This window comes from Hyaena hyaena, unplaced genomic scaffold (assembly GCF_003009895.1).
Source record: "Hyaena hyaena isolate Hyena2069 unplaced genomic scaffold, ASM300989v1 scaffold_554, whole genome shotgun sequence".
Classification (NCBI taxonomy): domain Eukaryota; kingdom Metazoa; phylum Chordata; class Mammalia; order Carnivora; family Hyaenidae; genus Hyaena; species Hyaena hyaena.
The window spans coordinates 386871-413610 of NW_024081187.1; the positions used below are offsets into that span (position 1 = coordinate 386871).

Sequence of the window (26740 nt, forward strand, 5' to 3'; positions counted from 1 at the left end):
ATCATAAATAACACTTTACAAAGTGATAAGAGCACTATATTTAAAAATACAGCGTACTGAGAGAAACTCTGGATTGGGGAAATCTGGCAAAATGAGTGTTCGATCTGGGCCTCCATGAAAGACCAGTACTTTGCTGGTCAGAGGAAGGAGGAAAAATCATGAGTGAAAGCCTAAGGTCTCTGAAAGCACATGGTTTGCTTAGGGTATGTGTGATGTAGAATGCAGTGTTTGCTTCAGGATGGCAAGAGCCAAGACTAGGATGTGGCAAGAGACAAGAAAGGAATGGTTTATCAATTTATAGTGATAGAAAAAAATTAAGGATGTAACCTTCAGGCAGTGGGATGCAGGTACATGTCAGAGGAATGACACTAATTCATTCAACCTAGAGAATTTGAATGCTCAGTATAGCTAGGGAATAAACAACACAGGTACCACGCTCCAACAGAAAAGGGGAATGTATAATGCTCAAATCTGTTTTAAAAATAGAGCTCAGAAGTGAAAGATTAGTTATGCATGGGTCTTCAGGGAAACTAGTTGAAAGCTCCTGCATGGGTGAGAATGGACAGCAAAGGGATTGGAGAAGTGGCGGGGTGCCAGGAGGGCAGAAGCTGGATGTGGGAGGAGCCCTGGATGTGGAGATGGAATTCATAGGACTTGGTGACTACTGCAGGGAGAGTGGTGAGGAGCAGGGAAGAATCAATGTTTAAACGGTTAAGAATGTGATCTCATTCTTGTGTGACTGCGAAGGTTGTAGTGGAAGGGAATACGGGGAGAGAATAGGCTTTAGAGCTAAGATGAGCCCAATTTGAGGTATACTGAGTTTTACCTGTGTAATTTTAGAGTGGAAACACAGAGTAAGAAGTAGAAGAGATTTGAAACTCAGGAAGGTAGGTTGGGCTTCATGTCTGAAAAGATGAAAGATCTAGATGCAGCTCGTGGCCACGGATAAGGTCATCTGGAAGTGTGCTTAGTTCAGTCACCTCAAAGAAAGTGATGAAATTAGGTGGAAGGAGCTACTTTTCAGGAAGGTCTCAGAAAGCTTAGAACAGGGTTCAGGAAGGCAATGAATCAGAGTAGTTGTCAGGGGAGACTTCTTACTCACTCTATCCACATCCTCTCCACCTTATTCTGTCATAAATCTATGCTAGTGAGTGATTTTCATCATTCTGAGAAGGCCCACCAACATCCTTCACCTTGCCAAGTCCAGTGATAAAAACTCGGTTTTCATTAATGAAAGTTCTCAGTGGGATCAATTGATTTCTTTTCCCAAACCTTCCATTTTGTACAACTTGGAATGTGCAGTAACAAGTACACAACTCTTTACTTGCTAGATGGGGTGCTTCCTGGTGTATGAATTATTTAATAAAGCCAAGTAGACCTTCACATCTACTGGGTTGGGTTTTGTTATTTAACACAGCCCTTGCAACCCTTTGCTGGTTTCCCCTTCTTCCTTCATCTGTTGAATCCTCTGCTCTCCTTTCTTCTATTCACTGGACTCAGTCCTTGGTAATCTTCTTTTCCCCATCCCAATCTACAGCTATGAATGTGAGCATCAACCGTGTGCTGATGTCTCAAAAACTAATATGTGAATCCCGACCTTTTCCCTGGGCTCCAGAATTATACCAACTTCCCATTGTACATATCAACTTAGATGTAACCTAACTATAACACAAGACAACTCATAATTCTATCTGCCAAGTCTGCTCTCTGCCAATCATTTTCTTGTCTCTACATGCTGCCGCTCTTCACTTTCTTTCTCCTGACAAAACCCAAGAATTGTTATCAGTTCTTTGCTTTTTCTTAAACTTGTATTCCAATGTACAGCAAACGTCTACCTTTAAAGTAATCCAGCCAGTTTTTAGATCTCCACCTCTAATCCCTTACTTAGCCTTCATTGTATCCCACCTGATCTAGGGTAACTACCTCACAACTGATCTCCCTGCCTCCTCTCTGGCCGTTCTACATAGGACTCCAGAATAGTCTCATGAAAACACAAATCAGATCAAAATGGTGGTAAAATTCTTCAAATTCTTTGCATCACACTTAGTAGAAAATAAAAATTCTGTATCGTGATGTATTATCTATTGTTTCATAATAAATTACCTCAAACATAACAGCTTAAAATGACAAACCTTTATTCTCTCACAGTTTCTGCAAGTAAGGAATTTGGGAGAAGCTTAGGTGGGTAGTTCTGCCTCAGAGTCTCTGTAGAAGTTGCAGTCATCTGAAAGTGTTACCAGGGAAAGCATCTGTTCCCATATGTTACTGTTAACAAAAGGCATCCAGAACATGGAACTCTACACAGGGCTGGTTGAGTGTCCCCATGGCATGGCGGCTACTTTCTCCAGACATAAGATATAAGAGGACAAAGAAAAAAACCAAAAATTTTTTGTATGGCCTAATCTCAGAAGTCCTACATCATCACTTCTGGCTTATTTTATTCATAAAAAATGTGTTGCTCCATCTGCGTGCAGACTACATGGCCTTCATATTACTCCTTCTACCTCTCTCACCTTATCTTCTACCATTTTCTCCCATATTTCCACCACTCTAACTACACTGTCCTCGTGACAGTTTCTTAAGTATGCCAAATCCTTTGCAGTCTCAGATGCTTTGCACTTCCTGTTCCTTCTGCCTAGAAAACTCTACACCTAGATGTTCATGAGTTTATACCACCTTACTTAATTCAGGTCTCTGATCAAGGATTACTTCCTTAAAGAGACCTCTCTTCCTTCCTTCCTCCCTCCCTCCCTCTTTCTTTCTTTCTTTCTCTTTCTTTCTTTCTTTCTTTCTTTCTTTCTTTCTTTCTTTCTTTCTTTCTTTCTCTCTCTCTCTCTCTCTCTCTCTCTCTCTCTCTTTCTTTCTTTCTTTCTCTTTTTAGAAAGAGAGATAGAGAGGGAGAATCTCAAATAGGCTTCATGCTCAATGTAGAGCCTGATGTGGGGCTTGATCCCATGGCCCTGGATCATGACCTGAACCTAAATCAAGAGGTGGACTCTTAACCAACTGAGCCACCCAGGTGTCCCAAGGACATCTTTTAAAATCACCCCTATCTAAATATCACACCCTTCTCACCATTTTCTGTGTGATTATGTTTCTTAGAAGCATTTATGCCCATTCAGATTATGTCATAATTTACTTATTCACTTACTTTCTACCTCATTTGTGTATAAGATTTAAGAGGGCAGGGATGCTGTCTATCTGCTTCACTACGGTGTGTCTAGCGCCTGGCACACAATAGGCTCTCAGTAAATATTTATTGAATGAAGGGGTGAGTGGGTGAGAAGATGAGTGATCAATTTCATGATTAAGAACCAGCAAGCAGAAATATGTGTCCTGCATTTGTTTTGCTGTGTTTAACTTTGTGTGTGTGTAGCTTAGCAAGACTTAAAATAAAAACATTCAGTGCATTCAGAGAAGAGAGCCAAACCAGGAAGAATGTGAATGGATATATTTGGAATGAGTAGCAATGCAATATTCTATTCCTTTTAAAAGGTATTAATTTTAAACCTTAAGACTTTGTGTCTGACACTTAACAAGGTTGAAAAAGAAGTTTAACTTGACCTCTTGTGTTTTGTGAAGCACCACTGCTTAGTGTTAGGTGACAATATTATCCAAAAGTTGTAAATATTTTTGATTAGGTTTCAACAAATTAATTCTACATCCTGTTCTTACTATCACTATATCATTATTTTTCTCATTCTTATTCATTTTTTTCTATTTCTTATTTAAATCAATACATATGATGTTACAAAATTTATACATAATGATATTAGTCTGGTATGGGAAACACATAAACGTAAGTCATGGATGTGCCCTCGATAATTAACAATCTACCTAAAGACTAGGTCTGATCATGTGAAATAGGATTGTATTGGCTGTCATGATCTTTTAATGATGGAGAAGAGTTCAGTGAAACCCTTGTCCTGACATCAAATGCAAGTAAATAAAATGATAACAGCAAATATTTATCATGCTCTTGTTATGTGCCAGGAACTATATATGCTAAGAGATTTGGGATAGCTCGCTTGCCTCATTTAATCCTCATGACAGTTTTATGAGGCTATTATACCCATTTTACAAGCAAACAATGTGTCACAAAATTTTTAAGTAATTGGAGTGAATTCAGCTAGTCCATGTATAGGATCACTGCCTAGCAAATAGAAACTTTCTAGAAAACAATAAGTATCATCATTCTTGATGCCAAGTGTTATACAACAGTTAAATTACAGATACAGTACTATTTTATGAAGGCTATGAGCTTGAGAATATACTAGGATGCCCTTTCTGTGATTTGGTTCTCATTTTAAGGTGGATTGGTAAGTTGGTAGGAGGGAACGGATAGAGCCCAGAATGCTTACAGTGACTTGTCCAAGGCCATAGAGCTAGGGTTTGACCTTGTGTTAGGACTGAAAGGTAGTACTGACTGAATATACAATACATTAATTGAATGGTAGGAGTTCACAAAGAGAAGTCTCCATAAGCTATTCTGTACTCCGTTGGGGGAGAGGACCTATGAACTGAGACAGTGAAAGCAGCCAGGAAAAGGGGCAGGTAGATATCACTAATTTCACAGCATTAGTGGGCTTGGAGTACTAAAATGAATTAGTAGTCATTAAAATAGTTCTCTTATGGTTAATCTTGCTGAAAACAAGTAGTGAGTTTATTTTTAAATCAAGTTTAGCAGTTTCTATTTCTGTTTCAATTATCAAAATGATTACTTTTGTTGGTATTTAATACAATTTGCAAAGTTTTACTACCAATTTACCATTAGTGAATCTGAAATATTATTCATGTCTTCATGTATCATTCTATAGTTAGGAACAACTTCCCATCCCTTAAAGGGCTTTTGGAATTAGACCACTGTCCACTAGGCCTGCTGACCTTGAGTCTGAAGAGATCCACTGTTTACATGTCTTTTTGGCTGATCATTGTTCACACATAGGTTCCCTTCTTATTATTTAAGTTCTGTTTTCTAAGAAACAGATTTCATTTTTCTATGGTGAGAAGCACAGATTTAGGACATAGGTTCTTCTTCTGTCTTGTTAGTCATTGGGCTACGTTCAGGGCCTGTGAAAATGAGGAACATAAATCTGCTCAGACATTAAAATATAGAGAGACAGATATGAACCATTATAATATCAAAACAACATCATAATTATTGCTGGTGAAATGTACACAAAATGCTAATTCCCATAATGTCATCATGATAGATTTATATTCCTTTTTTAAAGAAAGGAGCTGCGGCTAATTTGCTTAAGATTACATAGGTAGCAAGTGACAAAGCTGCTTTTAACACCCACAGTTAACTCCAAAGACCACAAACAGAACTTAGAGAAATTTTGTATTAGTAGAGATTGTTGGCTTAATAATTATCAATACAAAATACTAAATAATTTTCAAGCAAAGTGGTATTTATCACTTATTTCTGAAATGGTTTTGAGGTAGCTGATAATAAAGCATGAATGAAATAAGGATAAAAATACTATCACAAGATTAAAGAAACAAAAAGTTATAAAGAGGGTGAAGTGAAAAAGAATTTACAGAAGAAAGCCTTATCATAGGCAAGTTAGAACAAGGCAAGCTTTCCTTAAAGACACTCAGCTCTGAGCTTGTAGGAAGCGGGTAAGACAAGACATAAGCCTTAATTCCTCCTTTCCCAGAAGGTAATTTTTCTACAAGAATAAATTGCTAAATGATATTTTTAAGCAAAGCCTGACTTCTTTTTTTATTTATCATTTTTGTTTATACTATTAAACAAAAATATACTAGTAATTTTATATTATTATACAAATACTAATATATTATTATACAAAATATAAGGCTATACTGAGAATTGCTCTTCTCTAATCTTTAAATTATTTTTCCCATTGTTTTCCTTCTTGTATTTATAATATATGTTACATTGCTCTTTGAACTCCTGCTTATTTATTTGAAAAGGGAGATATTTTATTCCACAGAGTTATGCTGCTAAAAAAAGAAATTCGTATGTCAAAGTAACATTGGTATTTCTTTACCCTTTCTTTGAGACTGAAATTTGAATGTCTGAATCTTTCTGATCAATATCAACGTAGTAAAATTTTTGCTAAACCATTTCTTAGATACTTTCATTGTTATGTTGAGTTTATGTTTCACAACCAGCAGTAGTTATTTATGGTATAATTAACCATTCATTCTAGACTTAAAATTTTAGAATTTGAAATGCTGGAGTAATACTATATTATAGAATATTGATGTCTAAAACTTTACATGGGGGATTCTAAAAGGAAGCTAAAAATTGTTCTCTATCACCGTCTTTCATTCTGTTAACATTAATTAATAAATGTTTGGTTCTATATTCAAATAAGAACATAAGAAAACATTTTTACTTAGAAATTAAAGGCGATAAGGCTATAATTTGAAGGTGGAACACATAAGATAGCCTTTGCTCAGTTATATTATGTAAATCTAAGTTGTTCATGCTCCATTTATAATAAGGACTTCTAATCAGTAGGCAGTTGAGCACTATTTGTGTTATAAAGTCTTTTCGGAAAATGTCCATAAATAAAAGAATTTTTTACAACCTCTTATTGACTTTCGGTTTTAGACAAGCATAAATTTCAAAATAACTCAATATTGGAATCATTCCCTGTTATATTTAAAGGTCATTTACATTTTATTGACAATAACTTGTTTTCTTCCCAGACTAATATCATGTTCTTTGCTTCAATATATTTTACCTTGCATATAAATGTTCATTTCTCTTTTATTGCATTGAAATTATTTTCAAAGTCTATTTGGTAATTAAATGTATCTTGATTCTTTAAAATTCTACTAGAACTACAGGTTATTTGAATTTTAGCATTATCAGTACTTGGAATAGTATGTATTTCACTCCATGAAAAAAAATTTAGGCACACACAACACACACACACACACACACGAAGAAAAGAAAAAAATAGGCATAAACAGCTCTATGTAATTTGCTTGACTGAGAATATATTTATTATTATTTAGTATATAGTTCTAACAAGATTAGTTACTCTTGGTGAAATAAGTTAGTGCACGCACATGCACACACACACACACCACAAACACAGCATCAACATATCCCTAATATCACTTATCTAGGGGCTATCCTTTATTCTTCTCTCCCTCTCCCTTCACTTTCTATCTATAGTTAAGAGAGAATATCTTACCTTACAGATTTATTCCAAGTTTAGCCGCTAGTGACTCTTCAACCTCAGTCACTGTTTCCCTCATTATTTCCTGGCTTTTACTCTTTTCCTTCTATATTTAATCCTCCACACATGAGGTAGATTATACCTGAGTAGTAGTTATTGAATTAATGAAAGAATAAAGTCATTATTCACATTGATTAGCTTTGATAGAATAACTGACATTCATAAAGTCCCTAAATCATGCAAAGTATGTTCTTTTTCAAATGACTAGGAGATTGGTAATTTATTTTAGAAAGATTGCTTAAAATATGCAAATACTCAATATTAAAGTTTGTTTAAGAAAAAAGTTCATTTATGTTAAATAACTGCTTTTCCATGAAACAAGGTAATTGTGATTTCTCTTATTGTATAATGAAACTGTATGTCATTTATATTTAAAATATGAATCTCTTAATGTGCCAGTTATAAAAATAAATATAAACACGATAAAATAAATTGTGTAAAGCATTAATAGTACAGACACAGCCAAGCACATCAATTTTAAGGCTTTTGATGTTTCTAAATTCTTAAGCCATCTGTATTCTGAAGGTCAAAAAAAATGCTAGGTAGAAGTGTATGGGAGACCACTATTAAATACTCAACACACTCAGTTTAAGAAATGTGAATTATGACTGCAGAAAAAAATCACATGTATTAAGTGACTTGAACATTGAGGTATAAATTCAGATATTCAAATAGAATCCTCTTCACTGAAATTTTATTCATATTTTCAGAATGAGTTTAATCAAACTTTAAATGATTTGACACTGTTTATGCCTGGGGCTATAGAATATACTAAACTATAAACATAGGGAAGATATTAAAATATTTTTAAAAATTATTAGCAAAATCAAAAGCCATTATTGATATGCAGAAATTACATAGTATGATTCCTTCATCCAGCCAGTTGCCTTCCCTATTTCTCTGTGATGCTCTCTTAACCTAGAGATCAGTCTCTGGCTCCCTGTTCAGTGACAGTTACCATACGGCTCTAGTGCACTTGGTCCTTTTAAAGTTAATATAAAATAATGAGAATAATAATAAAAACAACAATGCTTTTGCCACTTTTTTAAACACTTGCTTATTAATGTAGTTAATCCTCACAATACCCCAAGAGTTCTTTCCTAATTTCCAGGTGTGAAACTGAGGCAGGCATTTTGCAGCATGTCATATTTTAAAACCATAATTGTGTTTTTGTCTTTTTTTTTTTTTTTTTTTCTTAAGGCCAGAGCTTTAACCACTGTCTGGAACTAATTTTGTAGCAATTATTTCTAGTCCATTAAATCTTGCATTATTGTTTGCACCTCTCAGTCTCAATATCAATCTCTCTCCTTCTCTTTTCCACACTTCTTCCCTCTCCCTCTCTTCCTTCTTCTGGCTTTCTTTCCCCCTCTCCCTCAGATATAACATGGAGATAGGTCACAAGCTTCATATCACATTACATTATCATATAGTTCCTTTAGGAAACAGTTTCCTGAATTGTAGTTTTTAGTGTTTCTTCAGTTTTATTGCTTTAGTTTTCATCTTCTTGGAGCTCCAGGTATATCTCCCTTGGAGATGAAGACATTACCTGTCTTTTACATCTTTCATTTTCTCTTTAACTTTCTGATTTTATAATAATGCTTAATTCTTTCCTTTGTTTCTGTTTGTTTTCTTTATCTAGTTTTGTATTATTTCTAGTTTATTCTTCATTTATGAAATAAACTATTTTTACTTCATTCCTGAGCTCTGAATTTTTTACAATGTCCTCTAATTTATTGGTTCTTATATAACCCAATTCTACTTTTGATATATACTTCTTTTTTATTACGTTTCCAATTCCATACTTTATTCCTCTCATTTTAATATTCTAGTTTTCTGTGTTGTCATCATGTATTTCTCTCCTTTCATTTTCTGTCAATATATTATTTAGTACATTTTCCTTTTTTGTTTTCTTATATAGTATGCTTGTATGAGGTTCAACACAATCTGTTTCTCTTTTTAATGTTTAAATGATTAAGGTTTGCCTTTGCTTTTAAGTAGTTTCTGTTTGAATAGACTGTTCAGCTTGGGTAGTGTCCTTGGCTTATGCTTCATTTGGATCTTGCTTGAGGCAGTTTTTCCCTTTCTCAGGAAGAGACTTACCCTTAGAGAAGGACATTTTTGTTGTTTCTCTTTTGCTTTCTGAGATCCTGGAGTGCTTATGCTGCTGCTGTAGTACCTTCAACTTTTTCCTCAGACATCGTATGGTCTCCATTGTTTATTTCAGAATCATTCATGATTTGAAGCTTGTGTAGTCTTGTCCCGGTTTTATGTTTTTTTTTCTTTTGTTCAGATTATTGAGAATTCTACGTTAGAGGTCGTCTCTTCTTTTGAGAAGTACTTTCTTGAAATTTCTATGTTCTAGGACTCTTGGAGACATCTGAATTTTCCTTTTTCCACACTCTACCCCACACAGAACCCAGCAGGGTTTCTGCTATGTTCAGTGTTTTCTGAAATCTACTTTTTAAATAGCGTTATTGTAGATTGCCTGGATGGTGGGGTTATTTTCAGAGTTTAGGTTTTTTTTCCTTTCTTTTTTTATATTAGGCATTCTGCCTTGTTTCTAGAAGAAAATTAGGTGAGGTTACTAATCTAAACCACTGGGGGGAAATGCAAGTCATAGAAACACTTCTGCTGTGTTTGTGGAAATGTGACTAGTATATTTTATAGGACAAAATAGTAGAATTTAGTCAAATTAAGTATGTGAATAATTTATGAACCAAATTCCATTCATATGCATATTCCAAAGAAATTCTCATACACCTCTTTCATTCCAAGGTGGATCCAGTATAGGTTAGAAAAGATCTCACTGATTTATAGCTAACTATTAACCCACAACAGAGAATATATACCCTTTCCATGTAATGCTTATGAGTCCTGACCAAAAATTTACCCACTAAGAAATCCTTCATGGAATTCTATAATATAGAAATAATACAGGGATTCCTGGGTGGCCTGAGAATCTGACTCCTGATTTTGGTTTGGCTCATGATCCCAGGGTTGTGGGATCAAGCCCTGTGTCAGATTCCATGCTGAGGTGGAGCCTATTTAAGATTCTCTCCCTCTTGCTCTGTCCCTCTCCCTCTACCCCTCTCCCCTGCTTGTGCACTATCTCCTTCTCTAAAATAGAAAAACAAACAAACAGTGCAATTAAAAAGGGAAATTGATATCAAAGTGAAAGACTAGAAAAATAATAAATGCATTAAATATGCAAATAAAAAAAGTTTAAGAAATTAAAAAAAAAAGAAAAAGCACAATTAAAATTATATGCCCAAAGAAAATGAGGAGAAGCAAAAGGAGAACTAAAAATTCCTTTCAAAATGTCTTCTTACCTAAAAGCTACAAAAATCACTCAATAATAGGGGCGCCTGAGTGGCTTAGTCGGTTAAGCGTCCGACTTTCGCTTAGGTCATGATCTCGCGGTTCGTGGGTTCAAGCCCCGCATCGGGCTCTGTGCTGACTGCCACCTCAGAGCCTGGAGCCTGTTTCAGTCTGTGACTCCCTCTCACTCTGACCCTCCCCTGCTCACGCTGTCTCTCTCTCTCTCCTAGAAATAAATAAAACATTAAAAAAAAATCACTCACTAATATCAAGGAGGATACAAGTAAGAGGAAGGAAGGACTCCGTTCTGAAGTGGAACACTGAATAATGATTAAATGTCCATAATTCCCTATGCAATTACAGATTCAGTGCAATCCCTGTTTTATTCCTATGGCATTTCTTTTCAGAAAAAAAAAATTCCATAATGTATATGGAATCTTAAAAGACTCCAAATAATTTTGAAGGAGAAGAACAAATTTGGAAGATTTGCAATCCTGTTTTCAAAATATCATACATTTGTATATAGGCCACATCTTCTTTAACCATTTATCAGTTGATGGACATTGGAGGGTTCTGTAATTTGTTGTAGGTAACTCTGCTATAAACATTGGTGTGCATATATCCCTTTGGATTAGTATTTTTATATTCTTTGGATAAATACCTAGTAGTGCAATTGCTGGATTGTAGGGTAGTTCTATTTTTAAATTTTGAGGAACCCCCATACTGTTTTCCATAGTGGCTGTACCAGTTTGCATCCCCACCAATAATTCAAGAGGGAAAGAGAGAGAGAGAAAGAAACCAAGAAACAGGCTCTTAGCTATAGAGAACAAACTGATAGTTACCAGAGGGAAGGCTTGGATTAAATAAATGATGGGGATTAAGGAATGCACTTGTTTTGAGCACCAGATGTTGTATGGAAGTGTTGAATCACTGTATTGTACACTGAAACTAATATTACACTATATGTTAACTAACTGGAATTCAAATAAAAACTTAAAAACAACCCAAAAAACAAAAGTAACAACAACAAAAATGTAATACAAAGCACAATAATAAAGACAGTGTGATACTGTCATAAAGATAGAAACACAGAACAGTAGAACAAGATACAGAGCCCAGTAATAAGCCCTTGTGTATATGGTCAGATGTTCTGCGACAAGGATGCCAAGAACATACAATGGGGAAAGGACAGTTTCTTCAACAAATCAGTGTGGAAACCTGGATATCTACATGCAAAAGAATCAAGTTGGGATCTTGTCTTATATCATACATAAAACCTAACTCAAAGTGGAGTAAAGACCTAAAAGTAAGATCTAAAACTATATTCTAGAAGAAATTCTAGAATTCTAGAAGAAAACATAGAGGGAAATCCTCAAGCATTGGATATGTCAAAGATTTCTTGGATATGACATCAGAAGCACAGGCAACAAAAGTGAAAAATAAAGGGAACTACATCAAACTGAAAAAACTTCTGAGCATCAAAAGAAACAATCAACAGAATAAAAAGTTAACCTGTGGTATGTGAGAAAATATTTGCAATTGTATATCTGATAAGAGGTTAATGTGCAGAGTACATAATGAAATTCTACAACTCAACAACAATAAAACACATAACCCAATTAAAAATGGGCAAAAGACTTGAACAGATAATGCTACAGAGAAGATAAACAAATGGTCAACAGCATATGAAATGATGGTCAAGATCACTAAACGTAAGAGAAAATAAAAATCACAATGTGATAGCACCTCATGCCTGTTAGGATGACCACTATGAAAAGAATAGAAAATACCAAGTATTGGCAAGAATGCAGATAAATTGGAACTCTTGTGCACTCTTTTTGGGAATATAAAATGGTCCAGTCATTATGGAAAACAGTATGGAGGTTCCTCAAAAAATTAAAATGGAATTACCATATGATCCCATCAATCCCACTTCTGGGTATATGTCCTAAACAATTCAAAGCAAGATCTCAGAGACACTTACACATCCATGTTTATGGAAGTATTATTCACAATAGCCAAGAGGTAGAAGTAACTCAGATGTCCACTGATAAAGAAATTGTCATATGTCTACAATGGAATGTTATATAGGCTTTAAAGAGGAGGAAGTCTTAACACATGCTATAACATGGATAACCCTTGAGAACATTATATTAAGTGAAACAAGCCAGTCCTAAAAGAGCAAAAACTGTGTTATTCTACTCATATGAAGTACCTAAAGTGGTCAAGCATAGAAACAGACAGTGAAAAGATGGTTGCCAAGGCCTGTGAGAAGAAGATGGAAAAAAAGTGTTTCATGGTTTTAGAATTTTAGTTTTGCAAGATGAAAAAGTTCTAGAGATGTATAGCACAACAACAGAATAGACTTACTCACTGTTGAACTGTACACTTAAAATGGGAATTATGGATATGTATTTTTTATTACAAAAATTACACTTTCTTACTATAGCTTCTATATGACTAAAACCAGTTCAGTGCAAGATGAATACACCGATGCCCACAGGTTAACTCTGTTGTAATCTTCTCATAAGTTTAGAACTATGAGGAGAGCCACTAAAAATAAGTCAATGACTGCTAAAGTCAATTCTTGAATGAATATTGGCATTAGTAGATAAATGGTGAAAGGAGAACTGTAGATACTAAAATCTATGTGGTTTAACATTTTTTCAACAAAAAATAAGCCTACCCTAATATATTAAATATGTTTTCCCAATAATATGGAAGGCAAATTTAAAGAGAGGCCATATAAACAAATATAAAAATCACTCAACTCCTCTACGCAAAACTGTTCAGTTATTGTTAGATGAAAATGGAGGCCATTACATTTTTGTGGATACCTATATTGTCTGAATGTTACACAATGAACATACATTAATTATAAAATAAAACATTATTTTAAAGTAAAATTTAAAAAGGAAAGGTGTAGTATACATTGCTTTTCCTGATTTTAAAATCAGGCATATTTGGCTTATACCATTCTGTGACTATGCAGTTGACAGATACAGTTACTGAGCTGTTAGTCATGTAGCTATGTCAGGAAAGACAAGATAACTCCCTGAAAGTATCATAAGGACAAAAGATATTTCAACATTTTTATAAGGAAAGTGTAGAATGAGCAGAAAAAGCAGTGGAAATGGTATTTTATTCAACTCCATTTCTTGATGGAAAATTTATTGGAATTAATCATTGATCAAATTGCAAACATTTAAAAATGCCTAAGGTAGTAGTAGTTGTGTAGAGAGCAAATAATGTCAGACAAATTCAATTTATTTTACGACAGACTGACAAGGGAGAGATCGTACATCTAATAGATTGGGAATTGAGTCTATGTGTCCCACATTACAATTGCCTCAAACTAGGTATGGTATTAGGTAGGTGCATGTAACCAAAGGGCAGTGATCAGAAGTTCATTGTCAGGATCAGAAGATATAATGAATATTATTTCTTTGCAGTTGTCAGAGTTCTGTATGTAATAATTATATAAGGGATTGAAAGCCTGAATAGAGAATGCTTCTTGGTTGAAAAAGACAGTAAAATGACTTGCTAATAATCTGGAGTGGAATAGTAAGAATCTGATGCCATTGTTTTACATAGAAATTATAGGCATATTGCATATAACTTCTTTTCAAACAGCACAGTTTATTTTATTTTTTTTAACAAATAGTTTATTGTCAAGTTGATTTCCATATAACACCCAGTGCTCATCCCCACACGTGCCCTCCTCCATGCCTATCTCCCCCCTCTCCCCCACACCCATCAGTCCTCAGTTTGTTCTCAGCATTCAAGAGTCTCTCATGGTTTGCCTCTCTCCCCCTCCCCCACTATTTCCCCCCTTCTTCTCCCCCACAGTCCTCCATTAAGTTCCTCCTAATTCTCCCATACGTGCAAACATCTGGTTTTTGTCCTTCTCTGCCTGACTTACTTCGCTGAGCATAACACCCTCAAGGTCCATCCATGTTGCTCACATGGCCAGATTTCATTCTTTCTAATTGCCATGTAGTATTCCATCGTATAGATAAACCACATCTTCCTGATCCATTCGTCCATTGATGGACGCTTAGGCTCTTTCCATGTTTTGGCTATTGTTGAGAGTGCTGCTATGAACATTGGGGTCCATGTGCTCCTATGCATCAGCACTCCTATATCCCTTAGGTAAATTCCTAGCAGTGCTATTGCTGGGTCATAGGGGAGTTCTACTGTTAATTTTTTGAGGATCCTCCACACTGTTTTCCAGAGGGGCTGCACCAGTTTACATTCCCACCAACAGTGTAGGAGCGTGCCTACCTACATCTAGAGTTCTCTGATTTGCTCATTTAGCCACTCTGACTGACGTGAGGTGGTATCTCAGTGTGGTTTTGATTTGTATTTCCCTGATGAGGAGGGATGCTGAGCATCGTTTCATGTGTCTGTTGGCCATTTGGATGTCCTCTTCAGAGAAGTGTCTGTTCATATCTTCTGCCCATTTCTTCACTGGGTTGTTTGTTTTTTGGGTGTGGAGTTTGGTGAGTTCCTTACAGATTTTGGATATTAACCATTCATCTGATATGTCATTTGCAGCTATCTTTTCCCATTCTGTCGATTGCCTATTAGTTTTATCGATTGTTTCCTTTGCTGTGCAGAAGCTTTTAATCTTGTTGAGGTCCCAATAGTTTATTTTTGCTCTTGATTCCCTCAGCACAGTTTATTTTAAGATAAATGTCTTCAGGGAAATTATAGTATATACCTGAAAAGTGTGATTGCACAAATGACTCTGTGCGAACCATGCCGTGTAGCATTCATTCGGATATTATCTGGGTAAGCAATGTAATCTTCAAAAATATTTTTCAATCATTCCACATGAGCCAAATAAATGATATGCTAAAAGATTACCTTTGGGAATGCTACAGGGTTTTTATATAATGTATATGAAATAATTTTGGGAAAGATACTGATTACAAATAACAACAAAGAACAAAGCTGTTTCATGTAATACAGTATTTCTTTCACCTCCAGAAGTAGTCAGATCTTTAAAAAATGTTTCAAAATAAAATATAAACTAATATGAATAGAGAATTTCCATACTTAATAGATATCACCACCTTTCCTTTACTCCAATTACAAAAACAAAATTTTCTCCTTCTCTCTCTAACAAAACTTAAAAAAGCTGTCTTAATAGCTTTGTTATATTTATTCTCTAGCCTCCACATATACATATGCATGCACATATTCGCTTTCTAATTGCTCATTTTTCCCATCAGAATATAGATTCCGTAAAGGTAGAGATGTTTTCTTATTTTCTGTGTTCTGTTTTATCTGTGGTATCCACAATAGAGGTTCAAGAATCTTTGTGGAATAAGTTAATTTTAAAAAGAAAGAATAGGTAGTGTACATTTGCTTGAAAATATCCATTTGGGGAATTTTCTCATAAAGCAAAATTAGTAATTCCTCTTAAACAGATATTATTATGGACAGATAATTTCATGTTGATGACTATGAGTGACAGCATTTACAGACTTAATCCTTTAGAAGACTTTGCTGTGACCCTCTTTTTTAATTGCCTTCAAGTTTTGTCAGAATATAAAATAATATGCTATTTATCTTTACTGTCTTATTTTAGAGAATGGATGATTACTATTTTCAATTATTTTTTGTAGGAATAATTCTGAGTAAAAATAAAACATAAAGCCTTAAAATATATTTTGTTCTGTTTAATGTCCCTAGGAGAGTTGTGTTTGCTTAGGTATTTTAAATAATTAAAGGGCATATTCTTCCTTGTGTTTTGTTTGTAGATGTTAAAAATTAAGTTCATCTTTTGTCTCATGGCAGACAGTCACATCTTCAATGATAACTTTTTAGTTTTAGTTGACAGAGGTCATCTTAATATATAAGATATTTAGCATTCATGGAGCTGTTAACAAGATGGTGTTTAGTCCTATCAAGATTCTTCAAAATCTTTTTTATGAAGGCAAGCAATGAGAACAATCAGCATAGGGGCGCCTGAGTGGATCAATCGGTTGGGCGTCTGACTTCGGCTCAGGTCATGATTTCGAGGTTCGTGGTTTTGAGCCTGTGTTGGGCTCTGTGCTGACAGCTAGCTCAGAGCTTGGAGCCTGTCTTCAGATTCTGTGTCTCCTTCTCTCTGATCCTCCCCTGCTAATGCTGTATCTGTCTCTCTCTCAAAAACAAATAAAACATTAAAAACATTTAAAAAAACCAATCATCATATTTATGACTTCTCATTTCACTTACTGTTTTTTTCTCGTGAATTTTTTTTTCAGAAATTGAAAAATTTCAAGGTTCTGATGGAAAAAAGGAAGATGAAGAAAAGAAATATCTTGATGTCATCAGCAACAAAAACATAAAGCTCTCAGAAAGGGTATTGATTCCTGTCAAGCAATATCCAAAGGTACTACCATATATGCTTTGTTCTCATAGAATTAAGGAAAAATGATTAAAATAAGACTACTAAAATAAGATGTTTTATTCATTGCTTTTCATGAAATAAATATTTAAAACTTCATTGTATTAGTATACACAAATGTTTTACACTGACAGAAAGATAGAGAAGTCTTTGAAAGTACAGTGATGAGATCAGTTTTCAACTGAAGGCTGTTAACACTTTTATTTTGTGAATATGTAAAAAATAATAGATGTTTCAATTATGAATTTAACATGTAAATGGTTCAATAATTTGTCCAAATATTATGTTTTGGTTCATGTTACAGCGTGTATTCCTATTGTAAAAAAGAGTAGAATTAATGATACTAAATATACAGCATTAGCCAATCCACAGGTAATTATATCCAGGAAAGCAATCTAGCCTTTATTTGACCCTTAGATTATAACCTGTAGTCTTCTGTAGTGAGGGTTCTTTTATAAAAATAATTCTGATACAGATCTCTTGAAAGTAATTTTTCACTAGACATTTTTGTATCATATGAGATTTGTATCACCAGAATCATGATTATAAGATATAGCATTCATTGGCATGGTTTCATCACTTATATTAATAAATTCCAATGGGTAAAAGGAGTTTCTTTCTTTTTTTTAAAATAAATTAAGTATGCTAACAATGGAAACTCAGATTAGGTGGTAATTTATATTCTGAAGAGTGAATCAGAAACAATGACTGTGTAATTATCCTAATAGTGAAGATTACAGAAATAAATGCTCTCATTTACCAATTGTCTTCTAATATGATAAATTTAATAAATATAATTAAGTAGAATATTGTGTTTATAATTATGAGTAAACTGTTACAGCACACCAAACCATAAAATTTAACTTACAGATGAGGTTTTTGGGCATAACAGTTTTTGGCTTTTGTGTTTTGTTTTTGCTTTAGCTAGACATACTCTGTTGTAAGAAAGTTGCAGTCAATAGATAAATATTTTACAGTTAAATTTTATTAGATTTACTTCATAATCACATTTTTATGAATATTAAATTGGGTTGCAAAGTGTACATGAAAATGTTTATTTAGTAATGAAATTGGTAGAAATGTGGGTATTAAGAATGTGTCTTTTTTAAAAGAATTTGATTAATTAACCTATTACGAAGTACAAGATTAGCCCTTTAAATTATATTTTTAAATATTATATAACTTGATACTGTTTCTCAGAATAACCCTTGTCTGTTCTCTGGATATGGGAAAACCAATGACAGACTCCGTATCTCCTCAATAAAATGTAGCTGTATATCTCTGACGAAATAAGGTTGGCAAGGTGTGAAAGGCATTTCAAATCCTAGTGGTTCTTCAAGTGGCAGTATGAGCGGTTTTTTAAAAAAGTTTTTACTTATTTATTTTGTGTGACAAAGCGTGTGCGTGCGTGCGTGCATTAGCAAGTCGGGGAGGGGCAAAGACAGAGGGGAGAAAGAGAATCCCATGCAGGCTTCATGCTGTCAGTACTGAGCCTGACAGAGGGCTCCATCCCATGAACTGTAAGATCATGACCTGAGCCAAAATCAAGAGTCAGATCCTTAACAAACTGAGCCAGACAAGAACCCCAGTATGAGTGATTTTATACTGAATATTGCATTAAGTCTGTTTTGATGCATAATGGTAAATACAGAAACAAGACTACTGTATAGTCTAATTTTTGTGTATCATAATTTTATAATTTATAAGAAGATAATCAAATAATAAAACTGCTTATCTGTATTGAAACAAATCACATCTCATCAGCAAATTAATGTTTCTTCTAGAAGTTTTAGAATTCATTTTAAACAAAATGTTTAGGCTGGAACTAATCTTCGAAATCACAGAATATACAGGTACCTTTTATCTTGCAGATGAGATAACTGGGAAATCATGAATTACTCAAAGATATATCTTTGTTGCAGATGGAGATACCTAGAGAGATTGCTGTTATTTTAGATTCTTCACTTTTTGTGAGCCATTGCATTTTTAACTTGACTGATAATGCTCACATTTTTTGTTGTCGTTTTGTTTATTTATTTTTGAGAGAGAGAGCGCACGAGTAGGGGCAGGGCAGAGAGAGAGGGGGACAAAGGATCCGAAGCAGGCTCTGGGCTGACAGCAGAGAGCCAATGTGGGGCTCTTACTCACAAACCTTAAGATCATGACCTGAGCCGGTGAGATGCTAAGCCCACTGAGCCACCCAGGCGCTCCTGCTCACATTATTTTTTTTTAATGTTTTTATTTATGTTTAGGAGAGAGAGAGAGAGACAGTGTGAGCAGGGGAAGGTCAGAGAGAGAGAGAGTCACAGACTGAAACAGGCTCCAGGCTCTGAGCTGGCTGTCAGCACAGAGCCCGACGCGGGACTCGAACCCACGAACTGCGAGATCATGACCTAAGCGAAAGTCGGTTTAACTGACTAAGCCACCCAGGCGCCCCTCCTGCTCACATTTTTGTGTTACTTGTTCCTGTGAAATATGGAAGAATGTGAAGAATGAGAGCTTCTAATGATTAGTAGTTTTATGGAGTATTATCTAACAATTCCTGCCTTAAAAATTTACCATTTTTAATTGATGAATAAATGCTAAACCACTTTAAATTATTTTTAAAGGGACGTGCATTTCATACATCCAGTTCTTACAGTGAGAGAACTGTTAAGAACCCTTGTGCAGAAAAAGGTACTGAGAAACAGAACAGAATCATCTATCATGTTGACCTATATTTGTTTTTGTTTGCTTTTATACTATAATAGATTAAAACCAACTTTTTGAAAACTGTGTTTTGTTTCAAAAGTGGTGATTCTCTCCTGCTGAGTGATTATTGCCTACTTCTCACAAAAATATCGGTGAGGTTAAGATTACAGTCACTAGACTTGAGCTATACTTGATATACATTTGAGAGCTGTAAAGTGTGTGGTATGGTGTATACTATAAACTGTTGGGCAGAGCACAATCGTATTTATGGATTTAAGGTTTAATCTTTTATAATAAAAAGTGATTTATCCCTCAGGGGGCACATTGGAGAAAGACCTACTTTTCATGACTTCTCTCAGGGCCATCTCTCTGCTTGATGCCTGCTGTCTGTTTGAACTGGTAATTAGTGTATTGATGACACAGGCCTCTCCTACAAAGGGCATTAAATAACTATGGAAATTCTAGAGGAAATGACCTTATCCTGACTTTAAGACGTGACCTTTTTTGGATAGATTTTATTTCAGTTAGTCTCCACTTTCAAGTTGCTGACTTATTTGAGTAATACAAGGGATTGAAAGAAGTGTAAGATTTTGAATATAGAAAATATGAGTGCTGTTCAAACATACTAAGTATGATTTATCTAACTCTAGTGCTTTATGTTTAATCACTTAATTTGGAAAAATTATGTCATATTACCAAATTATTATAATGAGCAGCTTTTCTTATTTTTTTCAGTATTTTTATAACAAGATTAGAAAAGAAATAAACTTTGCCCATTGATAGTTTGCATTGACAGATGTTTTGGAATCAGTGCAACTATTTCTTGATAATCAAGTCTCCAAGGAGGTAACATGTGGCAGTGTGTTCCTCTGTAATCTTAAGGGATTCGTGCAGAAGACTTAAATAGATTCCTGCAGAAAACGCACCATCATTAACATGAACTCTTTCTCCTAAATCCACACATACTATATTTCATAGTCCAATACACATTTATTTTTTAAAATTTTAACATCTCCGACTGGTATGAATATTATAATCAGAATCATTTTCTAGTCTCTATCAGGCAAGCAGTGGTCATAACTCATTACTGTTGTCGGTAAACATTGCACACATAAACTTGACCATGCCTTCTTATATCCAGTTGTTTGTTGTGTTGAAAAAGTGTGGATTGAGTTTTGGTTGCTGTTTAAAATGTCTTCAAAGATCGCATTATGATTTAGTGTTGACTTGTGAAGCTATTCAATATACAAGAAAAGGAAAGAACCATAGCTTGGGCTATCAACTTGATATTAATGAAGCCAATATTCATCCATGGAAGAATGAAGAAGAATGCCATGATTTCTTGGTCCTCAGTAAGCAGGTTTCTTAACGGACCCAAGGAACAAAGGCATATAAGTGGCTAAGGCTGTATTCTGCTTTGTGACTGCTAGACATGCAAAAAGGTTCGTCTGTCACAAGTGTGGACATACTGAGAGCACATGAGAGGATGGACAGGCGGCCTCCACTTGTGCAGAAGCTCCTCCTTGCTTTTGCAACTACACCTGTTTGACCACCTGGGCAATCCAACCTCTCCGTGCCTTTTAAAAATATCTTTTGATGTTGCCTTTAGAATCCTCTGAAATGCATCAGTCCTTTCCTTCAATTAAATTTGCCTCAAGGTCCACATTTTATTTCTCGACTTGAGCTACTGCCAACTTTTTAAAGCAGTAGATAGCCAGGAGTGTAAATCGGCCCCAAATTTGGCCCCTTTTAAGATCAAACGTGGCCATGTTCCCCAGTGCTGCTTTTCAAATCAATTCCTTATGTAGATTAATGCAGAAAATTAAAGTCCCAAAATATGTTCAAAAGCACCACACTTGCCCTCTATTTCGTCTTACTCTGCTCAGTCCCAGAGAGAGGGGCTGCCTTTGTATCTGCCTGGAACCCGTCACTGAGACCTGGCATATTTTCTCACAGAAGTTGTTTCTTTCTTAGACTCTGAAGGATGAAAACCCAAATCCAAATTCTTGATGAGTCTTCTTTTTTCTGACTTTATAAGTAATTATCAGATCATTTAAGAATAGGTAATAGGATTACTAACTGTGGAAACTATGACCGTATTTCAAAGCCAATATCACCACCTGCAATCTTGGACACACCTCTCTATTTTTCTAAGCAATGTAGTTTTCCAAAAGCCACTCCGTAGCTTACATCTTAAACCTGTTTTTATCTTTATCAGACAGAGACCACTGCATAGTGTCGCTTTTTACTTTTCTAAAGGAAATGGAAGAGAGGACTGATCGAGCTTTGTGATTTCAATTTCATTCATATCAGTTTCTTAGCCTCTCACCTGTAAATGTAAATCTCAATTGGAAAATAACATGACACTCAGATTCACACTTTCTGTAAGAAAAAACATTCCAAAATGCTATGGACTACATTCTCTATAGTAGAATGGCCTGTGAGGTAACTGTTTTCTAGCAAAATTTAGAAATTTACAATGATGTTATGTCTAGTCCTTGTCTTTTCCAATGATCTTTTCTTTTAACTAATGCCTATCCTGTGTATATATGTATGTATTTCTTTTTTTTTTTTTTTACAAATAGTTTATTGTCAAATTAGTTTCCACATAACACCCAGTGCTCATCCCCACAAGTGTCCTCCTCCGTGCCCATCCCACCTCCCCCCCACATCCATCATTCCTCAGTTTTTGTCAGCATTCAAGAGTCTCTCATGGTTTGCCTCTATGTATTTCTTTTTTTAAAGTTTATGTATTTATTTTTGGGCACTGGGTGGCTCAGTCAATTAAGCATCTGACTTCGGCTCAGGTCTGTGAGTTAAAGCCCCATGTCTGACTCTGTGCTGATAGCTCAGAGCCTGGAGCCTGCTTCAGATTCTGTCTCCCTCTCTCTCTGCTCCTACCCTGCATGAACTCTGACTCTCTCTCTCTCTCTCATTCTCAAAAATAAATAAACATTTAAAGAATTGAAATTTATGTATTTATTTTGAGAGAGCGAGTGGGGGAGGGGCAAGGAGACAGGGAGAGAGAGAATCTCAGGCAGGTCTGTACTGTCATCATGGAGCCCGATTGGAGGCTTGAACTCATGGATCGTGAAATCATGTCCTGAGCTAAAATCACGAGTTAGACACTTAACCAACTGAACTACCCAGGTGTCTCTTTCCCATGTATTTAAATATTATTTTCCATTTAGTACTTAAAATATTTTTGTCTTCGTGTAACACCCATGTGTTCCTAATCCTGAATTATGTGCTTCTCACCACATCTTTTTTTATGAACTCAGCACAGTCTCACAAAATATGTCCTCATATTTCTTGAAATAATCTCTCTTTTCTATGTCTAGATCTCTTAGAGAATCTTCAGTCTGTTTTAATCTGTTGTTTCCTTTCTGTGAGGTTATTTCACATTTACCCTCAAATGGAAAACTGAAAACTACTTCAAAAGGATCATTAAAATGTTGCAAGTGCCTTTTGAAATGTGTCCACACCAATATCCTAAGGTTCCTTGAGAGTGAAAAGATCTTCCACCTCATACCCCCTTCTGTAATCTTGCCATTCTTCATTTGCTTATTTGTTCATTTATTTGTTTCAGTCAGTGAGCCTTCAGTAAGTTTCTTTGCAACCATTAGAATACAGATGGCTTTTCTGTCGTTTTCTTTTGCTGTTGCAGTAGAAGTGGCTTCTTACATAGATAGATCTTTAAGAGACTAGAGAAGAAAGACCACTTAAAATTAAGAGGCAGTACATTACCAATCGATTGGATTCCCATATTATTATTGACTTTGAAGGACTTAATGACATGTATAAGCCAGTGAATTTGATATAAATTCAAGCACTGTATATGTGGAGATTAGCAGAAAAGCACACTTTCTCTGGAAAGGATCCAGGAACTAAAAATTAATGCATTCCTCCCCATAACATCTAGACAAGGTATTACTGTTACTTGTAGTACTAAGTTAGAAAGTGACTATGACCAAATTTTTGAAGGAAATTTAGATCCATGAAGAAAAAGTATGACTATTTTTTTTTTGGCTTTTTCAAATTTAAGTGATTGGTAAACTTCTGTAACACATTTAAATTTCCACCATTGTATAAGAAACTTTCTTAAAAATGTATGGCATTCACAAGGATATCACACAAAAAATAGAACACTACATGAATTCAGTTATGAACATCAGTGCAAGAGCTTTAAACTATTACCAAATATTATGTACCTGTGTTCATATCATCATTATTCACAATAACCAGAAAGTAGAAATAACCCAAATATCCTCAACAGATAAATCGAAAAACAAATGTGTGTGTGTATATATACGTGTGTGTGTATAAATATATATATAACAATATGACTCAGCCTCAAAGAGCGATGAAATTGAGATACATGTTATACATGGATGAACACTGACAACATGTTAAGTAAAATAAGTTAGACACAAAAGGACAATTATTGTATGATTCCACTTACATGAGATACTCAGAACTGGCAAATTCAGACACAGAAAGTGGAACAGGGGTTACCAGGGGCTGTGGAGAGGGAAAAATGGAAAGTTATTGTTTAATGGATATAACATTTACCTTTAAGATGATGAAAAGTTTTGGAAATAGATGTGGGGATGATTGCACGGCATTATGAATATACTTAATGCCACTGAATTGCACATTTAGAAATAGTTGAAATAGGTCTTTTGGGTATAGCTCAGTAAGTTAAGCCTCTGACTCTTGATTTTGACCCACATCATGAGTCAAGATCAGCACTGACAGGGAAGAGGCAGCTTGGGATTCTGTCTCACTTTCTCTCTGCTTGTTCCCCACTTGTGCGCTCTTGCTCTCTATCTTTCAAAATAAATAAACTAAAGGAATAGTTAAAATAGTAAATTTTATACTTATTTTCTCACAGTAAAAATGATGTTATAAAAATACTAGCAAATGTACTTAAATGGCACATTACAAGCAAAATAAATTACACCCAAATGTATTTTATTTCAGGGATGCAAGACTGGCTTAGTACTTAAACATACTTTTAAAAATTTACTGAATTTTAGCATCAGTCACATGATAACATAGATTTTTCATTCCTTGTGAAATAAACATGGACATATATTCTATAATTTATGTATAATATGTAATAAGAGTGAAGAAATACTTTTTATTAAATGTTAGAAAAATAACTAATTAGACATTTAGGGGCAAAAGGCAAGAAAGACTAAATCTGTAACTCATCTTTTACACCAACAAAAATCTCAACTGGCCTAAGATTAAATGCAATAAAAAAGTAGAATATATTATGGGAAATTTATTTCATAATATTTAATTGAGGGAAAGCATTTCAAAGAAAGATGGAAAATAGTAAAGCCATAAGTAAAAATTAAAATATTTTATAACCTAAAACAAAACTTCTGGACAGGCAAAAATAATAATGATGATCACCAGAATTAAAGGTTACAATTAAAATGCCAAACTTGTATGACTATTTGAGAAATATTTGAAACACATAACACATTTTTGTTATATGTAAGGGGCTCAAGTTTTCTAATTGGATAGGAAATTAATGATACCAACACAGGTACTGTTTAAAGTAAATAGAAAAATATCCTGAACCTTCCTTATTAGAAATATTAAATCAGATGAATATGAAATCCCTCTGTTTTCTATCAGACTGACAAAAAAGTTTGATTATAACCAAAAATGATGTTTTAGGGGTGTGAGGAAAAAATACACTCCATAACCTGTTGCTCAGAGCATTGTGATTTTGGAGAGCGATTTTGCAAAATCAATGAAAATCACAAAGGCAAAGACTTTTGGAAACAGTTGGATATCTAGCAATTTATTTAAGAATTATATATTTATACACATAGGTAATGTTACGTGAAAGTATGAAAGATTATAGTTTATTCCTTTGGAGTATAAAAGGAATACATTTATGTTTGTGTATACATATATGTTTAAATATATGTACAGTAAATATATATATGATGTTAAAATATATATTTATATATGTAAACATATATGCTTAAATATATGTACAGTATATATATGTATATATGTATATATGATGATAGATTATAAGTAGAAGGAAGGAGGCTCTTTTTTATTGCAGGCTCTTTGTGATGTTTGAATTAGTTACTATTAACATGTTATTTCCTAATAATAAAGGTATTTTAAAAATAGTTTGGGCTAGGGGCACCTGAGTAGCTCAGTATGTTAAACATCTCACTTCAGCTCAGGTCATGATCTCACAGTTCATGAGTTCAAGCCCCATGTCAGCTTCTGTGCTGACAGCTCGGAGCCTGGAGCCTGCTTCAGATTCTGTCTCCCATTCTCTCTGCCCCTGACCCACTTGTTCTCTCTCTCTCTCAAAAATAAATAAACATTAAACATAGTTTGGGCTAATGAAAACATTTAAAATAGAAACAATGCTGTTTAGAATTTTTTCCTCGATTAGAGGAACAAATAATAAAAATAAAGATTATTGATTTAAAAAAAAATCAGACACTTTATTTTGTAATTTCTGCATGTATTAGCTGATATCATTGTCACAAAAATTCTAATAATTTATTCCTTCTCATTTTATAGATAAGGAAACTGACTCTTAGAGGGGCTTATTTGCTGAAATCATTATTGGGAAATGACCAATTCAGGATTCATATCCAGCCACTCTAGTTTCACAGCTTCTTGTCTTGACCTCATTGGAATATATGTTTCAGTTAGTATAATGTAAGCAAATGACGTCTTCAAACATAACAGTAGAAAATTTGACCCAAACATGACTCCTCAAAATTTATTATGAACTTCAAAACCAAATAAAAAATTGGTCTTAATGAAAACACCATACACTTCTTTTTCTGGTTTAATAATAAGTGTATTGCTTAAATGAAGAGTATATTCTAAAACTCACTTTTAGAGGAACAGGTAACTTTAAGACATCAAAATAACCCTTAAATATGGTGCCTCTCACTCAAAGAATTAGGGTTTTTGTCAGAACCCAGTATATATCAAACACTGACCAAAGCACAGTGAGAGTTCTGAAGAAGAGACTTAAGATTTAAAAATATTTAAGGAGCTTGAGGTGACTGGGTGGCTCAGTCAGTTAAGTGTCCAACTGGCACAGGTC

General features: G+C 34.6%; 1 protein-coding gene across 1 annotated transcript in view; it reads left to right on the forward strand.

Moving 5' to 3' along the window:
- Window positions 1-26740, forward strand: part of KHDRBS2 (KH RNA binding domain containing, signal transduction associated 2) — a 580108-nt gene that overhangs the window by 85336 nt on the left and 468032 nt on the right. Inside the window, exon 2 of the mRNA XM_039256034.1 lies at window positions 16799-16926. Coding sequence (XP_039111965.1) covers window positions 16799-16926 — 128 coding nt within the window. The remainder of the gene's footprint in view (window positions 1-16798; window positions 16927-26740) is intronic.